This window comes from Eurytemora carolleeae, unplaced genomic scaffold (assembly GCF_000591075.1).
Source record: "Eurytemora carolleeae unplaced genomic scaffold, Eaff_2.0 scaffold351, whole genome shotgun sequence".
Classification (NCBI taxonomy): Eukaryota; Metazoa; Arthropoda; class Copepoda; order Calanoida; family Temoridae; genus Eurytemora; species Eurytemora carolleeae.
In genome coordinates this window covers 274,888-291,475 of record NW_019396258.1, presented here as the reverse complement: position 1 = coordinate 291,475, position 16,588 = coordinate 274,888, and the positions used below count along the sequence as shown (strand labels likewise).

Genomic DNA, 16,588 nt, shown 5'->3' with positions numbered 1-16,588 from the left:
ACCATATGATTAATTAATATGAATAAAATTTTGGTGCTATACCATTTTCAAGATAATCTTTTAATAACTAAAATACATACAAGAAGACTTATGGAGATAGCACATATCACTAAATAAAGAGTAAGATTATATTGCAGAAATATTTTTACATAATTGTTACAATTTAAAATTAAAGGAATATTAAAACCTGATAAATAAAGAGTAAGATTACATTGCAGAAATATTTTTACATAATTGTTACAATCTAAAATTAAAGGAATATTAAAACCTGATAAATAAAGAGTAAAATTACATTGCAGAAATATTTTTACATAATTGTTACAATTTAAAATTAAAGGAATATTAAAACCTGATAAATAAGGAGTAAAATTACACTGCAAAAATATTTTTACATAATTGTTACAATTTGAAATTGAAGAAATGTTAAAACCTGATAAATAAAGAGTAAAATCATATTGCAAAAATATTTTTTACATAATTGTTACAATTTAAAATTGAAGAAGTATTTAAACCTGAACTGACATGAATAAGTCTACAGAGTACAGGAAAAATTGTATTTACAGCGTAAAAAACAGATAATATTTGATACTTTATAGGGTTTCCACGAAACAGTTAATTCTCTTGCACAACAATTGCGTGGTTTTGCACGAAATGACTTTTTTGCACGAAATTCCGCATCATTTTCATATCAATACAAAACCAGTTTTGCATGAAATTGCGCATTCATTTGAAATAAATAAATTTTTCTTGCACGAAATTTCGCATGAATACAAAATTAAGTCAGAATTTTTTCATGATATTTGCAAGAATACAGGTCATTTTTGCATGTAATTTTGTAATGTAACCTGTAGCCCCACTTCCTGTCTGAACTCTTCTCGTACTTAACTCACTTTCCAGTAGGGTTTCCATTCGCAAAACTTTTGCACAATTTTTGCGGAACAAAACGCAAAATTTTTCTTTCTTTGCGCATCAGTTTTGCGCGAAAAAACAACAATTTGCACAATCATTCGCAAAAGTCATTTCGCGCAAAATTGCCCTATTCTGCTTTTGCGAAACTCAAGTTTTGTNGTTCAAATCTCACAATTTTCTCGACAATTTTAGTTTTGGACATGCATATTTCCTAAAAGTGGATTCTTCAGGCATTGGTTACTTTCTTGCATTATTTTATATGAGATTAAAAAGATTTCAGAAATTTGATTAAACAAATTTAAGAATATAATTCATACTTGATTAGGCAAAGCTTTTAAGGGTCGCTTGAAATTATTTAATAGGATTAAAAGTTTCACACTCTAATTTCTATTTTATTAATTATTTAAACTAATTTTGTAACTGGAAGTAACCAATTGAGTGTAGTATAATCGTTATCATACTCACATGTTAATATTTTTTTATGTATGGGATAATCGACTTCAGTTGTTTAATTCTAAGCTTAGAATATCAACTTTTGACAATTTGCCTAAAAGTTACATTTTGCGTAAAACTTGCGGTTTTGCGCAAAACTAAAATTTCGTCACATGCGCAACTTTCGCAAAAAATATTTCCGGTTTTCCGCAAATTGCGCAAAAAAATTGCGCAAAACTGCGCTTAAAACTCATTGCGTTTCATGCGCAAAAATAGCGCAAAAGTTCGCAAAAAAATATTTGCGCGAAAATAGCGCAAATTTTGCGAAAAAAAATTTAGCAATTTCGTGGAAACCCTACTTTCCAGTAAGTAGTCTCCTGCTAATGTCTCCCTTGCTACTCCGTTAAACCATGGTTCTCACTTTACTCTTCTTCCTGAACAACTTCGGAGTCTCTAGCATTTAGATAGGGTTCATAGAGATCCCAACGCTGCCACCAGTATTATAACCAATATTTGCCAGTATCTCCGAATAAACTTTAAGTACACGAAGTTTACGAATAATTCTATCTGCTCAACCCGTCCTTACTAATACAAGGGTTTACATCGAACTAACATTTATATTCTAAAGATACTAGATTGCTCGGTCCGACGTCCCAGTAAACATAGTTGGGAACTTTTTTCCATGGAACCATCTGAGGACCTATTCCCCAGAATTTCCCTGATATTTCTTTTATTCTCCAATTGGGGAGACATTTGGGGAAATTCAGGAGATAAGTTGGAGTAAAAAAGAACGAAGAAAAATGTTCGAAGAAAACTTTTATAAGAAGTTTGAGTAAAATTCTCCAAATATTTTCTCCGAGTGAATCTAGAGAAAATATTAAGAAAGAAAGGAGAAAAAAACGTCGAAAAAAACAGAAGAAAAAATAACGAGAAAAGGCAGTGGAATTTTGGGGTTTAAATTATCGTACATTTTATGCCTAGTAAATTTGGGGAAACACTGGAGTTTATTCTCCAATTGGGGAGGCATTTGGGGAAATTCAGGAGAGTAAATGGAGGAATTGACAAAGTATGGAACCACCTGGGGGAGTTGGTTCCAAAAAGTGTCCACCGATTTCCGTGAATAGGTCGTTCAAAAGTTCCGAAAATTTCTCGAGAAAGTGAAAAAATTCTCTAGAATTTCTCTTGAATTTCCCCAAAATTGTTTACTGGGGTAGCTGTCAGCGCATTCAATTCAAAACATATTTGCAAGGTTAGGGTTTAATGAGAGAGAGATATTTATTTTAATTAAATATCTATTAATAAGTAAAAAAATTGGTCTTTTTAAAACATATTTACATTTCAGTCCACAGACTTTATTATCATTATTAGAAAAATCAGTTTTTTATTATCTTAATATAATAATATCATTGTTTTTATCAACGATAATGAGACAGTGGGGTAACTGGGCCGTAGCTGATATCCTAGAATTTGGAATCTTTATTTTAACACAAAATCATTTCATAATTAACTTATTTTTTCTTAGACTTATACTTTTAGCAGGCCATAAAAAGAATATTTTTATGGCCTACAGCCAAATCTAATAATTAGATCGTTTTATTTTAAGAGTTTTAGGTCGTCATTTAAGTCTCATTCTTTGTGGGTAACAAAGGAATACTCATGTTTGGCTGGAAGAGCCGGAAGGGTAATGTTATCGTCTATACGCAACATCCCCCCTACTTAACTTCTGACCTAATAACTTTCCGACCTACTGCAATATCGGACCTACGCCCGCTGTTTATTTTAGTATTATTTGAGGGTTAGGTTAGGTTAAGACAATTTCTGGGCCGAGCGCTGCGGCTAGGACAGGCTAGGGGCCGAGTGCCGCGGCTAGGACAGGCTAGGGGGCCGGGCGCTGCGGCCACAAGTCCATATAGCAGCTATAAAACCATGTGCTAGTAGGTCGGATGTGTAGTATAGCGGATTTGGCGTAGGTCAGAAGTGGAGTAAGGCGGATTTGTGTAGGTCGAAAAATACACCACCAGGCGAGGAAGTCACAGCTAAAGCATAGCTAGAAAATGTCTAACGAATCGGACAACTGTCTTTGGGATTAATTTAAATTTATAACAAAGACGACAATACGCGTCCAAAAATTTGTCGCGGCAATCTCGCATAATCTATATTTTATCGAAACTAGAAACATTATTATCGCAGGCTCGCAGCTTTTTTATATCATTTAAAGCCTAGAATTAATTTTATGTTACATCTATAACAATAACTAGTATAAAGAATAAGTAACTGCTTTAACAAAAAACTTAAGTTAATTAATATTTTTGGAAAATTTTATTCAAAGAAGACATTTACATTTCTCTGTGTTTATAGCTGGTAAATTCCAGATGATTCATTGGATACAAGGCCTACATCAGCTACATTGCTAATGCTAAATGCTAATTAGTGTAAACAAAACCAAACACCGCAAAGGTATCAGCTGATGAAATAATTTAAGATGAGACTTTTGGTTTGGTTTTAAAGTTAAAACCTATTATCGTTTCTAGTTAAGCTAGATTTTTTAAATACATGTTTCTTCATGTTTGTTTAAATGATTTGTAAGATTAAATCTTAGCAATCCTACCCGACCACGTATACAGTAATTAAACAATAGTTAGTAGACGCTGCTAGCGAGCATGCGCTCTTAACAAACACTTGTCTTAGAACTTTTAATGAATCCACAGTTAGAGGAACAGAATCAGATCTCAAACAACTTTGATATTTCAGATTATGTTTTTGTACACGATTCTTTGCCTGCTAGGGTTGTGTATGGGGGTTCCAAGTGGGGATAGGGCTCCCAAAGATATGTTGGAAGAGTTTAAAAGTAAAGTGAAGGGATGTAAAACATTTCCGGTTGAGAAGTTATTGAAGAATCCTAAGTTTGTGACCGAATGCAAGGATAAGCTTACTCCAGACCTTCAGAATATTAGTTCAATGCAGGTTTGTGTAGAATATTAATGTTTGTTATTTATGAAACCTTTCATTGCATTTTTTGGTGAATGAAAAAATAATATTAAATAGATTATTTTATAATGGTCATTTGTGGGAACTTAGATTCGATCCAATGGAATTTATCAAAGATAAAATTATTGTTTTTCTGTATTTTGATTTCTATCTAGTGACCTTCGATTTAGAGAGATTCCTGTTCATTCACAACGGTGCCGTTTAAACCTTTATCTTATCAAGAATTAATGAGAATTTTTATAGCTAAAAAATTGATAGTTGATAGATCATGGATCGTATTCGTGTGGTTCCCTATTTTCATAAACAAGTTGAGGATCCTGCCCTTTGATTTGGCATCGACGGTTACGAGATATGATTGTATCCGTGTGTTGACATTGATAGCCAAGAGAATCTGAGTTGTACCTGGATAGATACGTGTTCGGCCCCCTAGTATGTCCAAGCTGCAGCGCTCGGCTCCCTAGCCTGTCCTAGCTACAGCGCTCTGCCCAAATGTCTTGGGGGGGAGGAGGGTTTAAAAATCGTACAATAGGACAGAACCCAAACACATTTCAAGATAAAAAACAAGGACATCTTTCATTATATTAATCAGACAAATGTAGTTGTAAAGTTGTGAATCACCCAAAATCAAAAATACCTTCTCATGTTTTAGGAATTTGTAAGTTCAGAAATTCTTCTTGATCCGAATCCTCTTCTCTGCTACGCAGTATTCGAGAGTATTGGAGCTCTGTGTTCTCAGGATACACCTGGAGAACCTGTTCAAGTCCAAGAGGAGACTCCGAAGTCATTCTGTAAAGATCAGGGGTGAGAGGATATATTTTTTTTGAGCTTTATCTAGATTTTCAGGCGGTTTAACGATTTTTAAGAAGTTTCTAGATTTTCTGTTTGAATTCAATATTTTTAAGATACTAGATTTTTATGATGGTTTTATTATTTATAATATAGTTTCTAAATTTATATGGTGGTTAATAAAGTAGGTTGGTATAAAATGGTCATGGTAGGTTTCTAGATTTTAAAGATTTAAAGATTTTTACCGTAGTTTCTAGATTTTTAGGGTTAGCTTAAAGATTTATATGATAGTTTCTAGATTTTGATGGTGGTTTTTTATTATTTCCAATATAGTTACTAGATTTTTATAGTGGTTTTAAGATTTGTGGGTTGGTTTTAAGACTTTCATTGTAGTTTCTAGATTTTCAGGTTGGTTTATTTGTAAAAAAAAATTTCAGAAGAGTTTGGCCATTTTCAGGATGGTTAAAATATTTGTAAAGTGGTTTATTTTTGTTTTGATTTTTAGAAAATTTTAATTTATGGTTTTAATAATTTACAGCAAATTTTTCTGTTTTCATGTTGTTCAATCTGATAGATTTAGGGTAGTTAACCGACCTACTGTTGGCAGAGGAGTGGGGGNGGGGGTAGCTTTGATAAATTATTGATATTTTTTATGTTTAGAAACATCAAGTTTCCAGAGAAATGTAATGAAGAAAACTGTGAAGTAAGCATTTATATAATCTTTATCGAATTAGGACATGTCCGATTCACATAGCTACCCTTTAAACCTGTATCTGATTGATAATGTGGAAGATATCGTCGCTTTCTAGATTAAAAAGTGTTTCATTTATTTTTTCTGGAAGCAGAATTCCACAAGTCACTTTTATAGAGAAATCACAAATGAAAATACTTGATTATTAAAAGGAAATTGATAGCCCATTGATTATTGATTAAGACAAAGCTTGTAAATGAATCAGTGTAAATCGGACATGCCGTGACCCATTTTGCAGTCTGATTTCCCACAAAAACCTTATTAAGTCTAATATTGTTCTCTCTGATGTCATTTATCACAGGAATTTTTTTATCTAGGTCTATGAGAAATGGTCGTGCAAGGTCCGTGCAGATCGCAAAAATAATCAATTTTTTACTAAAATTAGACTTGACTTGAAAACAAACTTTTGTTAAATATTGTTTTCTATTCAAGAATCAACAAACATTGATCAATTTTTATAAAAAATCTGACGTTTTCAAATAAGACTTGATTTAAAAAGCCTATTGTAAATATTAAAATATTTTCTCAAGATTGTTTATATTTTTTCAAGGTTCTTCTAAACAAGCATTATAGAAAGATAAGAGTTTAATTTAAAAACACTTTCTTTTTTTGATGAAAATTAATGAAATCCTGGTCCAAAATTCATTAATTTTGATCTTTTAAAAAGTAGAAGATTAAAACATAAATTATTTACAACCTTGTTAGATTTAGTTTTTTATTAATTAACGCCTAGTAGGAGATCTTGAAGATCCCTTTCTGAACGAGCTGAACCTATGTATTTTTTAATGAACTTGACTCCACGCTCGGCACGATCGTTAACAACATCAATCTTGTCAATACAGTCTTTGAACAACTGAAACTCTTTTAATCTTTCCCAATTCTGAACATTAGATCTTAGCCATCTGTGGCTTTCTTCCTCTTCTTCACCCCATATACCAAGATCAAAAAAAAATTTCTATGATAAATGACATCATAGAAAACAATATTAGACTGTTAGGTATAAGTGGTGCAATATTTCTATATTTTCCTGTAAAATGGGTCACCCTACATGCCGCACCATATAAATAATTTTAAATTACATGACTAATTTAAATATTAATTAGGACTTTTATATAGGAAATAATTTTAAAGAAGATGTAAAATTAAAAAATATAAATTTAAAGTAAGTTTTGGTTGCATTATAAACTCGTCTGCTAAAAATTTGCATAACGAAGTATATAATCATGACTGATGCACTATCAACAAATCACGAAATTTTTTTTTAAAGTTTCTACAAAATGAATTAATTTACTCCAGCGGTCTCATTTAGCACCTGCTGCTGTGAAATATTCTTAAATTTTTGTCAGGATGTTTTTCTTTCAGATGCTAAGATTATTAGCTGAGCAGGTTCTCTTGAATCCAACTCAGTGTGGAGAAACTTGTGTTAAAGCTAACCTTGTATTCCCTGCCTGTCAGTATCTTAGTATATCTCTAGCTACTTTATTCCCAGGTATATTTCAACCAAAACTAATAAGTTTAATATTTTTTATCGTCAGGGGTTTATATTTTCTCTACGGATAACAATCCACCCCCCCCTTCTTTATAACTCTTATTTCCTCATGATGTTAGGAATTGGTTTAATATTTAAAAGAGGTTTACTTGTAATGTCTATTTTTCCCGTGGTGTCGGGTTTGTGTTTTTTATAGGGTTTTATTCCCTGAATTGAGTAAAATCTCTACATGGTGTTAAGGGACAAATTATTACATTTTTGGGTATATCATCTAAAGGGTGAAAAAATTGACAATTGATGTCCGATTTTCATCTTTTTTCCCTAAAGGGGAGGGTTAGTTTGACCAATATGGTTAAATTTGGGATTCCTGTCTTCATTTTTTGAGGAATCTGAATTAAATTTTTGCATATGGGCATCATTTGTGTTTATTGTAAGTAATAAATTTTTTTTTGTAAACCTATTTTTTTCACCTTTTCCCCCCTATTTCCATGTGTTTTTTTTTCAGCTTTTTCACCAAAAAGTCTGATTCAAATACCAGCTAAGTGGTTAGGGAGAAGTTCCGGTAAATGGTGGAAAGAAAAGAGAAATAAAAAATATAGCTTGATTGATTAATTGAGTGATTGAATTATTGAGGGATTGCTTGACTGATTAAATATCCCCCCCTTTTATTTTGTTTTACAAACATAAAGTCCAATTAAGGCAGGTGTGCAAAAGATTTTTTTAATTTCGAGGAAAACTGAATTCATGAAATAGAAAATGTGAAAACTACTAACATTGTAGAAAAATATGATAAAATAGGGGGAAAATAAGGGGGAAAGTGATCTGAAAAACCTTAAACTTCGTCCTGATGTTAGTAATGAAATTCTTGACTAACAAGTAGGTGTTTAAAACACCTAGCTGGTATTTGAATTAGACTTTTTGGTGAAAAAAGCTTAAAACATGGAAAAAGAGAGAAAAAGGGGGGAAAATATTTTTTTACAAATGTGTTTTTTTTACTTAAAATAAACAGAAATGATGCCCATATGCAAAATTTAAATCAGATTCCTCAAAAAATGAAGACAGGACAGGAATCCCAAATTTAACCAAATTGGTCAAACTAACCCTCCTCTTTTATATACATAACATTCTTGAAAACATATCTTCTTGACTTTTGTCCCAAAACTTTTTAAAATCATCCCACCCCACCCCACACTTATTCGACAAAATTTATACACCTTGAGTTGGGAAGCTTTGAATGAGAAATTATATAGTTGAACTAGGCACGAATGGTTGAACTTTCTTTCCTTGTCAACCTAGTATTTTTAACTGTTAGTTTAACAAGATGCACCCAGTGCTTAGGATCCATTTATTTGAATGAAAAAATGGATCTGGATCGAGGTCATGAGCATTTCTTCCAAGATTTACTGATTTTTTGAACAAAAGAATTTTCAAATTATTTTCTTCTTTTTTCACTTGTTTTTGATTTTTTTTTTCATCAGATTTTTGGTTTGAAAGCAAAACGTTTGTTTACAGGATTTGATTGATCCGGATCCAGGAAGCCAAAATGTTGAGGATCCAAAGAATCTGGATCCGGATTCTAAGCACTGGGTGCACATAGTTTAACTATCTCCTTTGCGTCATAAATTCTCAACTCTGATGTCGGAACTAATGAATCCCGAAAACAAAACATTTATATTCAATCTCAGCTCTAATGTAATGGATTAAAAATTTTACTTTTATTTAATCCAGGTTCAGTAGTTGCTGGTGGAGCTAAGATTAAAACGGAGAAGATAAATAATAAATTTGTTGGGTCCGGAGAAGAGATAAAACCTGACCTGGAAAACAATAACAGTCCTAAACTAGATCAGAACAAGAAGGATGGAAATACGGAGTCAGAATGGGAAAAAGGTAAGTGTTAGCGACTGTTAACGTAATTTGAAATGACAATGTGACATCAGCGATTCCCAACTGTACATATTGAAACCTTTTTTTTGTAGCAATGATGAAAATTAGATTGATTATCTGTAAAAAACATATTGTGAGTTTCTCTGCAAAAGTGACTTGCGCATTTCTTGTTCATAAGAGACAATGGAGAAATCTTAAAGGGACTGTACAAGAAAAATGAAAGGGGATATAGGATGAAACCTGAGAATCTCAGGAGTTGAACGATAAATAAAATATGTTCCTGTCTCGAGAAATTGGCATACAACTGTGTTAAAATTATACCAAAACGTATAATTGTAAGATAAGTGTCCGTATCACGTGACCCGAACTTCCTCCAATGGCAGTGCAGTATATTGGTCACGTGATACAGACGGAGACATGTGACAATAATACTGCACTGCCACTGGTTGGAATTCTGATGACATGATCTGGACGTAAAAATAATATTATCAATTATATCTATTAAAAATGAAAAATTATTAAATTCAAATAATAATAAGAGTAAACCTGAGTTTCTCAGGCTCCTCTGTGATATCTAAAGATTGGTTGCGTATTTGTTGAATATGATCTGTTTAATACTACGGAATCTTAAACAAAATCCTACATGCGTTTTGGTATAATTTTGACACAGTTTTATATCAATTTCTCGAGACAGGAACATCAGATAGAACTCTTATAGGTCTCAATCAACTCCGGAGATTCTCAGGTTTCAGCCTATACCCCCTTGCATTTTTACTTTACAATTCCTTTAAATTCAGATAAAGAATGAGTTCTTGTCCTATTGCTGCCGTTATGAATGGTTAATGGCACACTTTTAGTTAACAAAATTCTAAAAATTGCTTTTAATTCTTGAACAAATTTGGATAATATTTATTGGACTAGCTATTTCTCTGACAAAAAAAGTTTCGGGGATAATGTATGATTTTTATTTACTTTTGTTTTTCATTTGTTCCTTTGTAAACTAAATACGTAAATGTGCCTAATACCTTAATAGTTCTAATTATTTCTGTGATTTGGTTAATCAAGCGAAAACATTCATTGCTAGTCGCGTGACGTGAGACGTCATTTAGTGTTTAATTAGCAGATGTGTTTCAGGTCTTTCAAACTCTAATGCTGCCACAACTATGACTTCGGAAAAAACTTCCAAAGTTCAGGACGAAAATTCGTCCAAATTGGCCGCGAAAACTTCTCCCTTAGCCGCCGAAACTTCTCCCTTGGCCGCCGAAACTTCTCCGTCAGTGGAGGAAACAGATCTTACTGAAACCGAAGATCACCAACAAGAAATGGAAGATCAAGAGGAGGGAAAGGAAGACCAGGAGGAAGGAATGGTAGAACAAGAGGAAGGAATGGTAGATCAAGAGGAAGGAATGGTAGATCAAGAATTGGATGAGGAAGGAATAAAAGCTGAGGAAGAGAAGGGATCGGATCCCCATGAAGAAGGGATTGAAACTGTAGAGGATGCACTGGATGCCCGTGAGGAAGAGATGGAGACTGGAGGGGACGCGAGATTGGAAGGAACAGGAGGAAACATGAATCCAGGTTGAATAAAATCTTATTTTAAAGGGTCCTTTCATTTAAAAATTTACTTGCCCCATTCTTAAACCTAACTTCCTAATCTCGGTCTGAGCAAAAATGATGAAAATACCTTATTTTTGAAAATTTATATCTTCAATATTCGGTCGCTCTGTAATAGTGACTTGCAATTTTATGCAGCAGAAAGAAAATAAAGGTTTTAAGGTATCCTTGTGTGTGTAGGGCATATAACTCGTTTGAATGGCTATTGGAAATTAAGCCTTCATTCTCTTAAAGGTCCTAAATGTTAAAAATCTTGTTTTTAGGAAGGAAAGGGGAAGATACAATGAATGTTGGAGTATTCTCTGAAAACAAATCAAACTTTATGGTTTACTTCTTCCTCCTCTCCATAGTATCAATCATGGCATATCTGGTGTTTCATAATAAACAGAAGGTTGGTTGGTTGGATTATTGGTTGGCTGGTTGGTTCTTGCTTGGTTTGTTCACAAGTAATTGCTAAATGCTTGCTTGCTTGATTAATTGATTGATTGGTGGATTGATTGCTTTGTTGGCAGGTTAACTGGTTATTTTATTGATTGATTGGTTGAATATTTTTTTTCTTTGGTGACATGATATTGATTGATTGGTTGACTATTTGTTTTTTTGGGGTTACCTGATTGGTCGCTGATGGGTTGGTTGTGGGTTTTGGATAGTCTGATTGTAGTATCATTTCATAGCTTTATTGAAATTTAGCTCTTTATTGAATCAATAATTTATTTATCTATTTCGATTTGTTCAAACAATTTGTTAAATGAAGTCAAAACTTTTGTTTGGGAATCTTGTGATCCGGCATTGATTTTCATCCTATGCAGATCTACGGATAAATTTAATTCTTTTTCGATATCCCGTGATTGTTATACCCTGTTGGGACAACTTGAATTGAGAAATCAAGCATTGATCTTCAAGTTCAAAAGAACACTGGATATTGAGGTCAAACGTTCAAGATTGAAAATCCACACACAAGTTCTGATCTCTGAATATTGACTGATTGGTTGATTGATTGATTGATTGATTGATTGATTGATTGATTGATTGATTGATTGATTGATTGATTGATTGATTGATTGATGCTTTCATCCATTCATTCATTCATCCTTTCATCCTTCCTTCCTTTTATTCTTCCTTCCTTTCATTCATTTATTCATTGATTGATTGTTTAGATCCTAGCTTTGATACTGGAGGGTAGAAGGCAGCGAGGTTCCCGGCGAAGATCTGAAGGAAGGGAATACAGGAAACTAGATTCATCTGTAGAGGTAACCAACCGATTTTAGTCAAGTATTAGGAACTGTATACCTAGATTTTTCGGATAAATCATGATTTTTTTTAATTTATCTGAAATTTTAAGCATTTCTCTATATTTCTACTAATTTCTACTAATTTTACTGCATTTTTCCTATATACGGAATTTATTTGGAATTGAAAATCAAGTATCTTGTATTTATAGTCTTTTTTAAATTATTCATTGTATTTATCTAAACATTTATGGCATTATCTGAAATGTAACGGCGTTCGTCTGAAGTCTAACAGCATTTGTCAGAAATTTGACGCTGAAATTTTTTATATTTGTTTGTTTTCAACGAAATGTCTACACAAGGATATCAATCATAACTTTCAGATGGTTTAAACAAAATAACACGTATGATACATTTATTTAAAAAAATTGGTGACAGTATTATTGCGTTTCAATCGGACAAGTGGAACTGACAGAAAATGTCTTGCTCATTAATAAATGTTTCCTAACATCACTTACATCCATGAGTATTTCCGTAAGTCTTCAAGAAATTTAGAAAGTTTCGAAAACACGGTATATACGTTGCTTTTTATTATTATTATTTCAAGGATAATTACTTATTTCTTCCAACGATTTCAGGAGAGTATGGATTTGAATCGAGACTCTTCTCAGCGTCAAGTTATATATTAGACCCAGGAACCACCTAGGATCCGGAGACAATGGTTCCTCTGGTGCCTGGAACCACCTAGAATCCGGAGTCTGGTTCCTCTGGTGCCTGGAACCACCTGGGATCCCTCTTGTACCAGGACGCATCTTAGAAGAAGAAGAGGATCGTCCTCCTTAGATACCAGGGTTCTATTCCACCAGGACTGATAATAGAACTTCATGGACTCTTAGTAAACTCTTTAAAGAATCGTAATTCAGTACCCGGAGAAACGAGAATGATCTCAGTCTCAGTTGGACCCCACAGGCTGTCCTGTACTCAATCAGGACCCTGAAAAGTTCTGTCTTGTACTTGATTAGAACCCTGAAAACTTTTTTTACTCTATCAGAACCCTGAGAAGTTTTTCTTCTACTCTCATCAGAACCCTGAGAAGTTCTGTCCTGTACTCTATCAAGACCCTGAGAAGGTCTCGAAAACAATTGTGATATTTCTTGTTTGCAGTGTGCAGTGTGATTCAACCCCTAGTCAGAAGAATGTGAATATTCATTCAGAATTATTAGATATGCAGTAAAACATAGACCAGATTCAGAATTATTAGATATGCAGTAAAACATAGACCAGATACAGAATTATTAGATAATTTAGGGACTTTCGATGTAATTGACCCTTCATTTCAAAAGAGCCTTGTCTACACATAATTGGTCCATTTAAACCTTGATTTGATGAATAGTTTGGATGATATTGTCGTTTTCTAGGTTCATAAGTGTTTAATTTTGTAAATTTTCTACATTGTTTCTGCAACAAAAATCCGAAATTCACTATTACAGAGAAAATTTTCGAAGATAACGCATGGATATTTCATTTATCCTCCATCAGTGGGTACCGTATTGAATCTGACATGACACTATAATGGAGGATCAATTGAAATTACGTGTTCACCCTCTAGTCAAACATAGAGGTGTGGCGGATATGAATATCGTCTTCCTGAATAATTCTAGAAATCCAAGGAGGAGTTTCTCGATCAGCTGATATATAAAACATGTGTTAATCATTCAATTATTTTTACTATATAAGTTAAGATTTTAAATAAAGTTAATCGTTGAGTAACTCTTTTCCTTTAAAGTTGTAGCACGCCAAAGAGGACACTTAAACTTATTGTTTTCTATAATATTTTTCTCCAGCTTATGAGATCATGTGTGAAGCGACTAATATTTAAAAAAAAAGTATTCCTCTTCAAAACTTTTAAACCTCTTATTAGCCTTTGATATCAATTATAAAGTTAAAATGTCATTTCTTCGTAAGGGAATAACGTAATAAACTCGAAATATTGGTTACCAAATCTTGAGCATGCTTTCTAATAACTATTTGACCCTTGTGCAATACAATTTTTAAGTTTAAATTTAAAAAATGTCATTCCTGGTGGACCAAAGTATAACTAAAGAAAATGCTATATGAAGAATCTTAAGGAAAAAACGATTGTTTAGATAAAAAATATGATTAAAGGAACCCCAACTCCTTTATAAATTAAAATAATTTTCCGTTTAAGAGGGAATGGTGTAAGAAGAAAAATATTAGAATCCGGATGAATAATGTAAAAATACATTTCTCTCAAAAAAAATTATTAGCAGCAGGGCTAAAACTAGGAGGGGGGGGGGGCAACTAGACACATGCCCCCCTTGTAGAATCTAATCTAAGATAAATAAGTAAATTTACTGTGTGAGAGGACTTTGCCACCACCCACTCTCACAAAAAAAACTTCCAGTTACGGCCCTGACTCAAAGATCCCAAAAATTAGGGTTACTCGGGTATTAAGTAAAATTTAACTTAACTATGCAGTTCAGTGATATTTGTTAAGCGGGCATAATTTTGAAATGTAAACCTGAACTTTATAATTAAAAGAAAAAATCCAATTTTAGGCCGAGTGAAAAAATTACCCCCCCCCCCCCATGTTTGTGCGGAAAGGAAATTTTGTAATTTTGAATTATAAAAAAATAAATCATTTTTTGGAAAAAATAAATAAATTTGTGTCAAAAGTTTCAAAATTGGTGAAAAAATTGTCTTTAAACGTTAATAGTTTATTTTTCTCCACACACAGCAGGGACATCATTTCCTCCGCAATTCTTGGGAGATATGAACGCCTGGCCTGGGAATAAAAACCAAACTTATTTATATCCTTTGGACTGTAGACGTAAACCCAAGTCAAGGAATTCCAATTATGCCCCTATTAACAACGGTACCCTTTAAAACATCATCTAAGTAACAATGAAAAAGAAATTTTCTGTTTTTAGCGTGGTTCTAACATTATTTTCCTTAATTGTCTTTGCTGAATTTATGCACAGGTCATTTTTAAAGTGAAACTCAATTTTAAAATAAACATTTCATAATAACAATAGTAACTCGGGCTTGCAACTATTTGGACAGAGACCGAATTTAAAGAATTTGAGCTGCGGCTCAAATATGTTTGGTTCCACTTAAAATCGTATTCAATGTTTCAAGATTTAAGCCGGCGCTCAATTGAAACCGGTTTTTGGGGGATATGAGACGCGGCTCTAATTTATTAAATTCGGACTCTGGTCACTTAAAATAACATTTACACTTATATTACCTTTGATTTTTAAATTTTCGTGAACCGGCAGCTCCTAGAAGTTGTTAAAATGTCCGAAATTTATCTAATTAGTTAAATATTGAATTAAATTTGTTAAGCTTTCTGAGTGTTTGAAATATTATTTATTATTCAATCGTGTGTTATGTTGCTTTTATTGAGTTTTGTGTATCATAATGTACCTTTAGAAACATATGTTCTTTTACTTACATTTTACATCACCAGTTTTTATTTAGTAAAAATTAAATATCCTTGATCAAAAATCCCTGAAAAGAACCGGTTGGGTCGAGCTACAAAGGGAAAGACTTATTTCCTTTGGATAACATCGAAGAAAATTATCAAAACCGAATTGAAAGAAGCTGCGGCTTAAATTTGAGACGCGGCTCAAATATGGTGGGTCCCACTTAAAATTGTATTTAATGTTTAAAGATTTAAGCCGGCGCTCAACTGAAACCGGTTTTTGGCGGATTTGAGACGCGGCTCAAATTCATTAAATTCGTAGTCTTGATATCTATTTTTTAAGGAATAAGGTCGGGCTAGTGACAGTAGATTAATTCCTAAATGAATTAGATTTTTTTTTTCAAAATTCAAGGCAAAACCCGTTTTTACATTCTTAGACGTTCTCGACCAAATCTAATGAAACTGAGAATTACTTAAAGAGAACCCTATCCCCCCTCCTTCCCGTTTAAGAGAGAAGATCAGTCACTTTTTTAAGGGGGGGTGGCAATTCTCACTAAATATTTAAATATACTTACATTTTAAAGTTTAATGTTATAATTCCTACCCAAATCCGTGCTCTTAAGTAAAATACAATTGGCCATCTAGAGTACGAATTGATAAATTTGAGCCGCTTCTCAAATCCGCCGAAAACCGGTTTCAATTGAGCACTGACTTAAATCTTGAAATAATGAGTTTAAGCCGCGGCTCAAATTCTTTAAATGCGGCCTCTGGAAAGTTTTTTGTTAAGAACAAACAAATAATTATCAGACTTGAGAATGTTTCCGACCTTACGCGTTTAAAATGTGAAACCAAACTTTGGCTAAAAACAAAAAACTCAATTTTTTCACCAAAGCTGTCTCGGGTGAAGTCAAAACTGTTCTATTAGCCATTTAACAATTAAAAAATGGGATGAAAATCGTCTTTTAACAAGTCATTTAAATTAGAAACGTCGCTAAGGAGTTTTTAGTTTGAAACTGTTAGATATACAGTGGTCATCGTATATATCAATACAATAAAGACGA

General features: G+C 33.0%; 1 protein-coding gene across 1 annotated transcript; it reads left to right on the top strand.

The window, feature by feature from the left end:
• The first annotated feature begins 4,053 nt into the window (after positions 1-4,053).
• Positions 4,054-13,852, top strand: LOC111699523 (trans-Golgi network integral membrane protein TGN38). The gene is made up of 9 exons (XM_023470216.1): positions 4,054-4,305; positions 4,979-5,130; positions 5,776-5,818; positions 7,229-7,355; positions 9,084-9,242; positions 10,374-10,817; positions 11,117-11,244; positions 12,011-12,103; positions 12,721-13,852. The coding sequence occupies exons 1-9, from the start codon at positions 4,096-4,098 to the stop codon at positions 12,769-12,771; spliced, it is 1,407 nt and encodes a 468-aa protein (XP_023325984.1). The 5' UTR covers positions 4,054-4,095; the 3' UTR covers positions 12,772-13,852.
• Positions 13,853-16,588: the final 2,736 nt, after the last annotated feature.